The sequence below is a fragment of the Balaenoptera physalus genome, assembly GCF_965194825.1.
Source record: "Balaenoptera physalus genome assembly, chromosome: 1".
In the NCBI taxonomy this organism is placed as follows: domain Eukaryota; kingdom Metazoa; phylum Chordata; class Mammalia; order Artiodactyla; family Balaenopteridae; genus Balaenoptera; species Balaenoptera physalus.
Window position 1 is genome coordinate 135,915,930 of NC_138882.1, and position 14,468 is coordinate 135,930,397.

General features: G+C 35.7%; 1 protein-coding gene across 4 annotated transcripts in view; it reads right to left on the bottom strand.

Moving 5' to 3' along the window:
* Positions 1-14,468, bottom strand: part of LRRC7 (leucine rich repeat containing 7) — a 533,218-nt gene that overhangs the window by 190,398 nt on the left and 328,352 nt on the right. For all 4 annotated transcript variants that reach the window (XM_082418775.1, XM_082418774.1, XM_082418778.1 and 1 more), the window contains exon 8: positions 3,961-4,024. In XM_082418775.1, coding sequence (XP_082274901.1) covers positions 3,961-4,024 — 64 coding nt within the window. The remainder of the gene's footprint in view (positions 1-3,960; positions 4,025-14,468) is intronic.

Sequence of the window (14,468 nt, forward strand, 5' to 3'; positions counted from 1 at the left end):
GCATGAGCACAGATGTAAAAAATACCCCTGACAGGATGGAACTGAATATAGTTTATATAGAAGGTCATGATCATCGTTATATCATGATCATGGACTCTGAGGCATACACAGACCATTTCCCAGTCTGCTGTTAGCCTCCTCTGAGCTGAGCAATTTTCTCTTTCTGGCTTGCCGAAAAGCTTCCTTATTTTGCTTCTTATGACTGACTCTTTTGATGAAGGTTCCCATAGCAGAGTTTTGGGGGGCTCTAAGTGACATTTTCCTGTATGCCACAGTCCTCTCCTTTTGAGGGAAGGGGGGGATGAAGAAAGGAAGTAAAGGAGCTGGGAGCTGGAGCTAGTTTTGGGGGATGGTCAACCATGACCTCATACTATTACTGGATCCATCTTATCTCCTTGGGGCTCTGCTACTCAATCTGCTCCATTTTCCAGTATTCTGGCTCATGGTGATTTGCTTTGGGGCTCCATTATTTCCTGCACAAGTTCAGGACAAATAGCAATTCGTAGTTCATTGGATAAATATATATATACCTGAAATATAATCCTACCATACAGCTTTTGGGCCCCAAGATAATCACTGAATCTGTTTTAGGGTCCCTGATCATTCCATGACATTAAGGTGTTACTAATTATTTTAACAGTGCGAAGAATGTATTACATAGAGTGTACAGAGGATTTTTAAGGATTGATGCTATCCAACTGCACACATCAACCTACTAGTGTCCTATCTCTGACCAGGCTCCAAATAATGCTCATTTGACCTCATTAAAAGAAAATGGGGGAAGGGAGAAAGAATATACCAAAAATATTAATAATGATTATATATGGGGATGAGGTCACAGATTACTTTTACTATTATCTTTATACTTCTTTTAACTTTCTAATAATTTTAAAGGAACATTTATTAATTTTATATTGATAAAAAAAGCCATGAAAGAAACACACACAAAAAAAGTTTTAAGAATCTATTATGTTCCCAGAACTTTGTCTAGTATCTTCTAGTGGTTATTCCTGTAGAAACATAAGATAATTTCTTTTGTTTACAATTTTTTATTGTTACAAAAGCATCCATAAGTAGATATTTCTACTTAAAACCTTATTTGGGATATGTACATTGCTTCTCTAGCAAGTAGACTTCTGTTCTCTTCATTAGGTTTTCTCATTCTCATTTTTTTTTTTTTTTACTTACTGCCATCTCTTCACATCTGTCTCTTTACCATGACACACAAAATGAATTATCTAACAGTAATCTCCTAGGTGTCAATATCTAGCTACAGATTGGAATTTAATTCCCTTTCCTCCATATGATCTTGTTTCTAGAGGCCTCTTATCAGAGCAAATTCTCTTATTTTCACATTAAAAATTGCTACTGTCAGAGAAATAACAGCTAGTCCCACACATATGATGAATAAAATTCAAATATTTGATTAAAAGTAAATAACATTAGAAATGTGAAGTTCCAGAATTATACTTCCCCCAACCCCGCCAAATAACTATTATCAAATAAAGCACCCCAGTAGAAATGCAAAAAAAAATTTAAGAGACTTAACTTTGTGACAAGCATAAAATATTGGGAGTTCAAAAGTAAAAAATGTTTTTGTTCAGATGATGATTTCTTAGACATCAGAAGCATAAGTCAAAAAATATGTGTATTTAAAATTTACTTTTAGTAAGCTTATTTTCAAAAAATAAACATGCCCTATTCAACTTTGTCGATGCAAATATTTATAGTAAAATATTGATTCACAAAGTATCCATACAAAAGGCTTGCAAAATTATATACCTGACAGAATTGACATTTATTTGAAACGTACATTAAGTGTTTATTATAGATTCTCTTGCATGAAATTCTTTCAAAAAGTCTGTGAGATATATGGGTTTGATACCCTTATTTTATTGAAGAGGAAGCTGAGGATAGGGAGTGAGCTATAGACCCAAAGGTACCCAGCTAGCCAGTGATGGAGTTGAAAGTTAACCCTCAGTCGTCTGAATCCATTGTCCATGTTCTTTCAATTACTAGGCCAAGCTACTTGTCTTCATGGAATCATGGGTAGATCCTAACTTCTTAACAACTAATTTAAAAAACTACCAATATAAACTGGTTTTGCCGCTGTTATTCACCACCTTTACCTCTCTCTCTACCTACACTAATAAATATCTCCTTTAAAAATGCCAGAGGTGCATTAAACTATGTACTGGGTCATTTTGCTCTACTGTGTTGAGGCCACCTTGCCAGCTGCCCTATAACAAAGTTGGGTGCATCCAAAGCAGAGCAAGCTTGGCGGTGTGATGCAGCAGGCAGAAGGAAGCTCTGAAGTTTGTTTTTAATGGACCTCTTTCAGTTTGCGTATCACTTGGACTCTCAGAGCCTGTAGACTTGCTATGGGGTCACTATTAAGGTTATGGCTGGTGAGGTTCCTTCACAACAGAAATCGGGGATGGACTTCCAAGCATGGTGCTGGAGGGAAGACAGGGCAGAGACTCATGCATGCATATGCAATGATAACTGGGTGATGGCACTGCCAGCAAGAGGAAGATGGTCAATGCTCCCAGGGGGTATTGTCTGATCCCGAAGAACCAACGGCAGGTTCAGAATTGCAGATTTAGCACAGGAGGCAGTATCAGCTGCAGACATCAGCCCAGAGGCCAGCACTTCTGAAAACCAGCCTGAGACCAGGGGGTGTCTTTTCCTCATGTCAGAAAGATATGTACCTTCCTTCGTACTCACTCAAATTCCATCTTAAGGAGACAAGCAGGGGAAGGCAAGAGGTTACAGAGAATTTCTATGCAGGGAAGATGAACACAACCTAAAGGAACCATGTAACTTCTAGAATTAGATTTAACTTCTAATCATAGAAGAATAAAAGTCAGTTTTTACCCTCAATAAAGAGCTGATAGAGGCTGGGACAATGATCAAATTAGTTATGGTCAAAGTAAAACAAGTTAATTCTTTTGCACATTCAAATTGTAGTGTGAATTATACCCTATCACCCCTATACACTGGCATTTACTGAGAATCACTTTTTCCAGGCCCTGTACATTTTTTTAATTTAATTCTCCTACAAACCTTGGAGGGGAGGAACCATTATAATCTCCATTTTATAGAAAAGGAAAATGAGGCTTAGAGAGGTTAAGTCATTTTCACAAGGTCATGTAGCTAGTAACATAGCTGCAAAAGAAAAGCTGTTTGCTCACTTAAATGTTTTAATTTAAAAATAGTTAAAATACAATTTAGGTGAATTGATTTTTGAAATTTGAAGATGTTCAAGTGGAAGACCTCTGAGTAAAACAGGCTGGGTCTGCTGGTAAAAGTGTATTTTATTTCTAATTTGCATTTGAGATTTTGGTTTTCAGGAACATTTAAAGAAAACTTAAGCCTAAAAGGAGTAGTCAAAATTCTGTCAATTTTGCTGGCACTGAGGTCATAACATATGTTCACTAGAAAGACACTTTCAGTACAACTGGAAATAAAAGGCCATTGACCACTCCTCTCATGCTATGCCCATTAAGCAGCCAAAGCAGAAGTCTTCAAGGTATGGACTTTGGGTTAATCAAGTCTTGGTTTAATTCCTGTTCAACCACATAAAAGCTATGTAAGTCAGTGACCACTTTGAGCTTGTTTCCATAAAGTTAACATGGCAACATGGCAAATCAGGATTAAATGAGGCAACATATATAACACTCTGAACATGGTGCCTGCTATATAGGTGGTGCTCAAAACTGACAATTTGCATCTGCCTATCCGTACCCCCGCTTTTTAAAGTTAATCCTAATATTATTCAGTTCTCTGTAGCTTACTATATAGATAAACAATCACTTTAATTCCAGATTTTATTTCATTTTTATATTTAGCAAATGTAAATGTGCACCTGATGATTTAATACCTGGGGTTATAAAGACAGAGCAAAAGAAATAATCCCCTGGGATATATTTATCAAATTTAGAAAATGCATTCGCTTACCAGCTCACTGAATTCATTATTGCCTAGGTCAAGTCTTTCCAACTGGGCCAGTTTGTGCATTGACCTATAACAGATGGAGAAAAATATTATTGTGAGGCAGTGCATGACACATTGCTCCAAAAGACATTCCACCCACCTCCTTATCAGATTTACCTGGGTGTATCGTGTACAGGTACGGGGGTATTTTTTAGGGAGAAGTAAGTTGCAAATATACAGTAACATATGCAAACTGCTGCCTGAGAACCTTTAGTAGCTTACCATGTTTCCAAATGCCAGTCTATGGATGGAGTTCTGGCCTGGCTGCTTAACGAAAATCTGGGAAGCTTGTTAAAAATCTATACCAATAGGAGGTACCGACTGGGGCTCCAAAATCCATATTTTTAAGAATCCCCACAGGTTTGGAAACCAACGGATAAACCCAATTCTTAGTAAAGCATTCTAAAATTCCACAATATGGCCACAAATTCATCATCAATCTTGTCATTTTTCACTTCCTTAAATGAAGTTCTGTTACAGAAAAACTTTTTTTCCTTCTTTTATTGATGTATAGTTGATTTATAATATTATGTAAGCTTCAGATGTACAACATAGTGATTCACAATTTTTAAAGGTTATATTTCATTTATAATTATTATAAAATATTGGCTATATTCCTTGTGTTGTACTTTATATCCTTGTAGTTCATTTATTTTATACATAGTAATTTGTACCTCTTAATCCCCTACCCCTAACTTTTGTACTCATTGTCTCCTAAACATATTGGCTTGAATGATGTTGCAGCTTTGAACAACCTTAAACCTTGGGCAAGAGTTGGTGCCAAAGATTAGACATACCTTAGCACATGCCAGGTGCAATCAGCATTTACCAAACCATTCTCAAGTATAACATACAACATAAGAAAAGAGAGCATTTTTCTGATTTTCAAGTTTTTTATCTCCCTACTAACCAGAATGCTGTCTCCAAGTCTTGACTATACAGAAATTCTGGAGGCATTGTTGACTCAAATCTCAAAAAATTTTTGTTCCTTCATCTTTAAAATTCATGTAGTAATTATCTTATAGGGCTTTTATGAGTAGCAAATGAAATACTACTGTAATTCAGACTCTGTCAGGCACTCAGTAATGCAAAAAAATGTGTGTACTCTTTCTTCACTCAGCAACTATTATTGAAAGATTATTATGTGCTAGACAATCTTTTGGGGTCTGGGGAATAGCACTGGATGAAAAGAAACAAAAATTCCTCCTCAAAAGTATTTTACATTCCAGTGGAGATGATAATGACAATAAATAAAACAATTAAGTAAAATAAAATAATATACTAGAAGGTTATAAGTGCTATGAAGAACACTTAAGAAGAGGAGGAAGATAGGAAAAACTCATATAACATGACTGCAATTTTTAATAGGGTAATGAGGTCTCACTGAGAAGAAATTTGAGCCAGTGCTTAAAGGAAATGAAGGAGCATCCTAGTGCCTAGACTCTGAAGCAGGGACACATTGCTTGCTTGAAGAAATCCTAGGTAACCAGTGTGGCTGAAGTAGACTGAGGGACAGGAGAAGTAAAGAGATGATAATGGGGGGTTAGAAAATACGGGGTCTTATAGCCCAAGACTTTGGCTTTGATTTTGAGTAAGATGGAGGGTCACTGAAAGGTTTTGATCAAAGGTATATTGAAGTGACTTGTTTTAAAAGGATACCTATGATTTCAGGCTTGTAGACAGACCGAGGAGGACGAAGGTGGAAGCTGGGAGATCAAACAGGCAGTTAATGGAAAATGCCAAATGAGAGGTGACGGCAGTTTGGTCAGGTTGGTGACAGCGGAGGGGGTGAGAAGTGATTGGGTTCTGGACATATTTAAGATTAGATTCAAATGTTTTGTTGATGAAATAATTGTGGGGAGTTAGAGAAAGTAGAGTCAAATGTGATTAAAAGTGTGTTTTGGTCTGAACAACTAGAAGGATGAAGTGTAATTGACTGATGGAGAAGACGGTGAGCAGGGTTTTGGGTTCATCAAAAGCTTGGTTTTAAATGTTCTCACCCCTGTCCATCCCCCCTCAGATTTCCTCCCCAAAAGATAAATATGTGAAGTGATGGATGTGTTAATTAATTAGATGAGAAGAATCCTTTCACAATGTATACTTCTATTAAATCATCACAATGTACTTTAAATATCCTATAATTTTATTTATCAGTTACACCTCACCTCATAAGGTTGAAAAAAAAAGAAATACTAAATTTGAAATTTCTATTGTAAAGCCAACTAGAGATGTCAAGCAAGAAGTTATATACAAAAGTCTGGAGTTCAGGGAAGAAGTCCAGGCAAAATAGATCATTTGAGCATGGTCAGCATACAGATGGTATCAAGCCTTGAGCATGTGAGATCACCAAAGGAATGAGTGTAGATGAGAAGATAATAGGTCTAAGAAGACCTGAGGATGAGCCAGGAAAGAAGACAGAGAAGCTAGTAGGATCACAAGAGAAAAGCCAGAAGAGTGTGAAGAACTGGAAGCCAAGAAAAGGTGGTGTTTCAAGGTGGAAGAAATAACAAATTGTAAGAAAAATTGATGATATACCTGAGAAATGACCACTTGATTGAACAACATGTAGATTAGTGGTGACTTTGAGAAGATCAATTTTCTGTTTTAAGCCTTTGCTAATGCTCTTTTTCTCCTGTTCAATATGCCTTCATCCATACATCTTCAATACTCTTTATTCAATAACATAAACATATTGATTTCCTACTATCTCTCAACTTTTAAGGTTATCAAGATGAAAGGTGTTTTTCCTATTATCAGGTAGCTCATAATCTTGAAAGAAAATGGTTAAGACAATGGGGCATTTTTACCCAATAGACTAAATGCCATAGAAAATATATGTGTAGGATTCTAAAGAAGTGCTTTTTCAGCGTTGGGGAGTGGGAGTAAAAAATAGGAGACTCTACTGACACTTCACTTTGTAGCAGTTGATCAGGCTACAGAATCAGAAGAGACGGTTGTTTTTTGGAAGAGACATCAAAGGGGGGCATTGAAAGAGATCAAAGCCCATTTAAAGAACTGCAGGTTAGTAAGAATGGTAAATAAGAAATAAGAAACATAGTAAGAAGTAAGAAATAATACGTAGACAAGGGCCAGATCATGAGATCATCCATGTTAAACAAAGAAGTTTGAGTTTTAGCTTGAAGGCAATGGAAGCTTTAAGATTTAGATAGGGAAGATATATCAAATTTTTATTTTAGAAAGATCACTTTGGCAGCTTGGAGTGGAGTGGGAAATGTGGAGAAGATGTGCTAGCAAAAAGGTCAAATAAAAGACTGTCCTGAAATCTATGTGGGATATAATTGTGGCCAGAAATAAGACAATGGCAGTACGGATGATATGGTGGGAACTATGAGGGATGCATTGGTGAAGACATACTTGGTAATGATGATAGTTGGTTGGATGTGGAAGGTAAAGAAGAGGAAGGAATTGAAGCTAGTTTCTGGATTGAGTAGCACTGTGGGAATGTTGCAAAGGAATAAATCTAAGGTGGAGAGAGCTGGATGTAGTGAATACTTTTTAAAATACTATAGAGAATTTGAGGTGAATGTGTGAGTCCTATGTTAGGAGAAAATGTGTGTGTGTGTGCACGCGTGTTCACACATGTGCACATGTGTGCCTGTGTAAGACTGGAGCTCAGGTAAAAGATCTTGACTAGAAATAAATATTTGAAAAATAAATAAGTGATGTTTCTTGTCTACTCTACCGCAAAGTTATCTCTCCTTTTAAGCTCACATACTGTTTTCTCTTCCATGATTTATTTGGCATTGGTCACTAACTTTCTTGAATTGTTAGTCTTTTTCATATATATATATGTCTCCTTTATGTTTCAAGATGCCCAGAAGGGTCTGTGTGGGACCACTAGCAGTCCAAAGATGGTTGTGAAACACTGGCCAGCATTGTAAGAACATCTGACTCACCTCTTGCCAAACCTATACCACTGAATAGGTGCTTCTAGGGGAAGGGGTGGTAGTGGCTACGCTCCATGAAGAGAGAATTAGATTTTCTTTTGAGCCTGGGAATACTGAGGAGTGGCAGATTCTCTCAAGCTTTGTTCCTAGACCACATTGTAGTCCAACAAACAATGACCACCAAAACTTTGGGAACCAAGGTGAAGGACCAAGTGACCAAGCATGGCAATGAATGAAAAATGACCACAGGAGTAGTAAAGCCACCTGCATTTGACTTGACCATGTAGCCTTAGGCAAAAAGTATTCTAGTGAGAACCATCATGAGCTGAAGACCAGAAGCCTTTCCACAGCTTCCTGAACTCTAGGAACTCTGTAGTTCCCACTGATCTCCAAGATGCGTATCACATAAACCTGAGAATATACATTTTTTCTATCCATGGTGGTTAAAGAGAAAGACACAATTATTTTTATTAAATGAAGACATGAGTGATGTCTTGTACTTGAGTGTCCTAAAGTAAATTTTATTAGTTCTGGGATTTATCTCTTTTTTCTAGGCTAAATATTGGTGACCTCTTAAATCTTTTCTTGTATGATGGGTTTTCCAGAAACCTAAACACCCTGATCATCTTTATCAAAGCTTCTCTTCCAAACAGGATGAGATACAAACCTGGCACTTTTGTTTTTATAGATAAAGCTTTACTGGAACATAGTCATGCCCATTTGTTAACATATAATCTACGGCTGTTTTGCACTGCAATGGCAGAATTGAGTAGTGAGACAGACCATATGGACCACAGAATCTGAAACATTTCCTATCTCTGAAGGCCAGCTGGCACTCAGAATTAAACACTGTTCTTTAGACGTGGGCTGACCAAGACAACGTATAAATGTATCTATTATGTCTTATGTTTCTATTAGTGTAGTTTGTTTGATTCCTTTTGTATGGGGATAGGTAGCCTCTCTGTCACCTCTAAGACTATTTCTTTTCCCATCCTAGTTTTAGGCTACTGCTTTTGAAATCTTTGACTCATAAATTCATACACAAAAACTACATTTTAAGTTTATAACATAGCTTCGTACGATTCCTTTGCCATCCTTTTGAATGAGCAACAATTTTCCTTTTGTTTGCTCTGAAACAACAATGACAAAAGGCTTTCCCATGAGGTTTTCTAAATTATTTCCTGAAGCTTATTTAAGCTCTGTTGTTTAAAATATCTTTTCTTCTATTTTAATTTTATCTCATTTTATTTTCTTGATCCTAGTTTCCATTAATTACTATCACCAAAGTTTCATTCTATCATCACATTCTTACTTCCATTTTTAAAGTTACTTTCCAATATGATTTCTTACATACCTTTAAAATTTTACACTCTTATTTCTGCTTTTTGAAAATGTCGTTCTATATTATTTCTTACACTTTACACTTTCAAAATGACTGTCTTTACCCACAAGATTTTAGATAGTCTGTAATGCAGCCTGTTGCTTTTCTTGTTCGTGTGCTAGTTACTAAACTATAATCATTCTGTCAAATTGTCCAAAAAAAGTTCCTTTTAGATGAAAGGCTTTGTCAGAAAAATAAAATAGAACTCATGGTATTTTTATGTTAGTAGTGTTTGTGAGCGTTCATTCATTCACTTTGTGCTTCCTTATGGCAGGTGCCACGAGGACACTGAAGTTACAAAGATTTCTGGAATGCAGGGTTTCTCAACCTTGGCACTACTGACATTTTGGGCCAGTTAATTCTTTGATGTAGGGGACTACTTTGTGCACTGTAGGATGTTTAGCACATCTTACATAGTCTCTACCCAGAAAGACCTATTTTTAAAATGGGAATGACCTTTCAATGAATAATTACTTCACAGGGTGATACATGCTAGGATAAAAGTATGTATAGATTGCCATAGGAGCTCAGAAGAAGGAACATTTGACAGTTTGGTAATTATGGAAAACTTTAAGAAAAGGTGAAGTTTGAGCTGGGTTTTGGAGAACCTTGCTATATGAGTCATATACATCTACACGTGTGAAAAGAAAGAATAAAAATATTAAAAGAGTACATCTGAAGCTGAGGGTTTTCTGTGATTGAAGCTTAAGTCCACAATACTAACATGCATCCTTAAAGAATGTAAGAGATTTTAGTCCAAAGTGAAGAAATTCTAAAAATTCCCATTAGAGTTTCTTGCAGGCATCCCTGTCATTCTATCCTCACGGCTGGATAAGGGGACGTCTGGGATGCAGCTATCTTGTGCATTGTAGGAAGTTTAGCAGCATCTAAGGCCTCAACCTACCTAATATCAGTAGGACTCTGCAGTTTTCACAACCAAAATGTCTCCAGACATTGTCAAATGTCCCCAGGGTAGAGGTTAGGGGGGCAAAATTACTTCTAGTTGAGATCCACTGCACTAGAGGAATATTCCAGGCTTTTATCTCCTCTCCTCGCTGATTCCTTGGAGGGTGAGCCTCTTATCTCCATTTGTTTACCTCCTTACTCTACTAGGTGGGGTCCCACGTGGCCTGTTCTTATGCACTTCAAGCAGCCTACTTAATTACTTACTCATTTGACTGTACTCCTTTGTCCTTACAGTAAACACATGTGGGTCTGGGGTCTATCTCTATGTCCCAACACAGGAATCCAACTGGTGTGACTTCCTCTTACAAAGGGCTTGAAGGCATGATCACTGCCATAGGTTAGGGAGAAAATATCAGGGCTTGTTACAATTTGGGTCACATTCTCTATCAGTTATGCCTACAGTTTGATCATCTCCTGTCTGAACCGAATATCTTTCTGATTATTTAGATTCATTTGTAAAGTTCACTTAGTTATCTGAATGAGCAAGTTCTAATGAAATTGGTTGTATTAAATGATGTTTACCAACCTATGTTCATATTATATATGTAAAAATTGTAGAAATGTGTAAAATTTCCATGATTGTTACATTTATCATTGCTGCTTCTCTTGCCTGTAATGTTCTAACTCATAAATCTTCTCATAGCTGGCTCCTTTTCAAGTCAGCTCATATTTTTCCTCCTCATATCCCCTTTACCCAAAATTAAATCTTCTTCCCATCTTCATGTTATATATTGCCCTGTTTCATTTTCTTCTTAACACTTACCGCTGAAAATATTTAATTTAATTTTTTAGGTTAATTTTATATTTTAATATTTAATACTGAAAATTAAAACTTGTTTACTTGCTAATTATTTTCCCCCTGCTAGACTGAAACTTCATGAGAGCAAGTAAGTTGTTGATCTTACAAATAGCTTCTCAATCAGTTTGTTTAATGAAGATATTCATATGTGCATGAATGAATAACTCTTTACCAGTGAGCTGTTTGAATTCTAGAATATTTACAAAGAAAAACCACTCAATTTTTATCAGGCATCTACAGTTAATTAACAGTTGCCAAGGAGGCAGCTATAATTAATTAACAGTTGCCAAGGAGATATCCTGATAGGCCTGTTTTAATGAATATTGTAATGAATATACATTAGCTTACTTATTGTAAACTATGAGTGATGATACAGGCAGATAAGGCTGAGATTCATCCATCCCAGGATATCTGCATCTTGTGTTAAGTTGACTTCCTGACATTTTCAATAGTAGGTTTTAAAAAATCCAAATAATAAAAAATACTAAGTGAACTATTTAGGTGAGTTTTTCATTTGTTTGGATATCTGAAATATAGCAACAAAACTCTAAATGGAGAGTAGTTTAGGGCATAGACTCTGAATTCAGACAACCTGAGTATAAATCCTGATTCTACCACTCACTAGCTGTTTGACTTTAAACCAATAAGAACATCTTTGCACCTCAGTTTTCTCATCTGTAATATGGGAATGATAATAAGAAACCTTACATCATAAGGTTATTTTGATGATTAAAATAGTTAATACAGGTAAAGCACATAAATTGTGACTGACATATGGTAGGTGTTCTTTAAGAGTTAGGTATTGAAATACTTATGGAAGAATTTCAGAGTTGGAAATATTTTGACAGATTATTGAGGTCAGAGTTTCTTGAAGTTTTCCTAAGGACTTATAAATGTTGCATGATTTAAAAAAAATTTCAGATGGCCAGTACATTTTGGCAAATCTTGCTTAAAAAATGTTAAATAGATTTCTTATCAGTAGGACTTCTCATAAAACATACAAATGTTCATTGTGATTATTTAACAGATTCAATTAGTTTAGACAACTTCCTGTTTATGTGACCAAAACCATTTTTCTTTTCTTTCCCACAGGACATTTCTTAGACTAGGAGGACACTGTAAATACTTTTCTGCAGATGATGAAATTGAGTTCTTGTCCAACCCAGTCCATGGAATCATGGATACACTTAGTCCATGAAAACACAGGCCTGTGTGTTTCCCTATAATGAGTATAGGATTTAAATTTGATCGAATCATCCTCTTTTGTCTTCTTGAAACCCTGACCTGTCAGGCCCTGCATCTTAGCTCACAATATTCACTTCAGGCTCTTCTTGCATTTATGACTGTTTTGGACATGCTTCCCTGGTTTGACTTTCACATTCTCCTTAAAAGACCATGTTGATTTTTGCCATTTGGCCTTATGCACAGCAACCTCAGGAAAAAGAAATGCTCCCTTCTTACTAGAGGAGGCTTGGTGACTTGTTCAACGTCACACAGAAAGTTAATGACAGAGCTGGCACAGGATCTCTTTTCACAGCAGTGGCCAATCATCTAAACCTGGCCTGGACTGTTTGGCTTGACCATTGTTTAAATATGAATGTTTTTATGAAAAGTATATTTTCTAGAGCTCACTGTAGTCTATGCCAGGCATCAAGAAACTTTTTCTATTAAAGGCTAGACAAGAAGGGTTTCATGCTCTATAGGCCATATGGTCTCTATCTCAACTACTCAGTTCTGCCATTGTAGTGCAAAAGTAGCCATATATGACATATTAACAAATGGATATGGCTGTGTTCCAATAAAGCTTTATTTATAAAAAAGGGGCCACCAAATTTGGACCATAAGCCATAGTTTTCCAGCCCCTGGTCTACATCAGTCCTTAAGATCTTACATCTAGATAGCTCCGTGGGTTTATGATCTAAGCTTGGTCTCTAAGAATATTTAAGTTTTTAAAACTTGATACAATAGATAAATTAAGGACTGGAAATATTTATTATTAGGTAATTGCCACTAGATAACTATATTTATATACTATTTGAAATTCTCATTTCTTAGGGTACATGTTACTGGAATCTAGGGACATTTATTCTTAATACTGTCATTTGGTTGCATTTATGAAAATTAAGTCCTTACTAGCATGCTATTACTTTATAGCATTTATCCAATTGCAAATCTGGTAAAAGATTCCAATTGGAGCAATGACGGGAAATAACGCAATATCTTGGTGCATCTGTCACTTTGATAAAATTATACAGTCTATGATTTGCTTTTTATCAGATTCAGAGGTTTTATCTATTTAAGTGTACAATTACTTCTGAAGCCACATAAAGTTGGCAGAATTTTGTTTCTCCATAAATTCCCAGTGCAGTAACATGGGTTTGCTGACTCTCACAAGATTCTGCAAATTTTTGGCATGGGCTAATTCATTCCATCTTTTAACTTGTCTTTCAAATGTTCTCAAACACTCTCTAATTAGTGGCTATTCATGTCACAAGGATAGGAAAACTCCCCTCAGTTGCTACTGTCCGATGTTTCTCTCGTATTGGAACTTCGGGAAAGAATACACTATCTTTCCACTTTACTTAATCCATGTCCTATGTTAAATGGACATTTACATTTTATACTTTGGACCTACCAATTCTACCATGTTATCATGTTCTTCTCTTGTTCACAATCTTTCTTTAAATGAACCTTGTATTATACATTTTGAAATAAATAATTCCTTACAACACAAGTACTAAAAACAAGAAGGCAAGACAAGAATTGATATTCTTTAAAAATGCAACTAGCGGCATACCTCATGTTGAAGAAACATAAACTTATTATCTTTACACACCAGGAAAAATTTAAAATCCATTGTCCAATAACATAATATAATTTCTATGATAAAATGTTTTCTATAAAGATTCTCCCTTAATGGCCTACATGAGAAAAGAATCTTAAAAAAAAAGAGTGGATATATGTATATGTATAACTGATTCACTTTGCTGTACACCTGAAACTGATACAACATTGTAAATCAACTATACTCCAATAAAAATTAAAAAAAATTCTTCCTCCATTCTTACTATATCTTAGTCACAGCTACAATATTTATGTACTCTTCCATCATTTCAATTCAACTTTCCCCTAAGAACAGCAACAAAAAGCTAAACTGGCTTCTTGGATCTCCCAGAAGGATATGTAACCAAACTAAGCATCTATTATTTTGTCAAAGAATATTGGGAAGACAATTTTTTAGAATTCTTCTAATTAAGCAATTTGTGAATGCTTCTAATTAAGATGTTTCTCCTTGCAGTATTTAAATTTTTAGAATAAATATTTAAAATATATAATTTACATCAAGCTGTCACATATTTTGAGTATTTCCTTGGGAAATATTTTTTCCTTTTAAATATTCAACATTTAAAACTTTAAG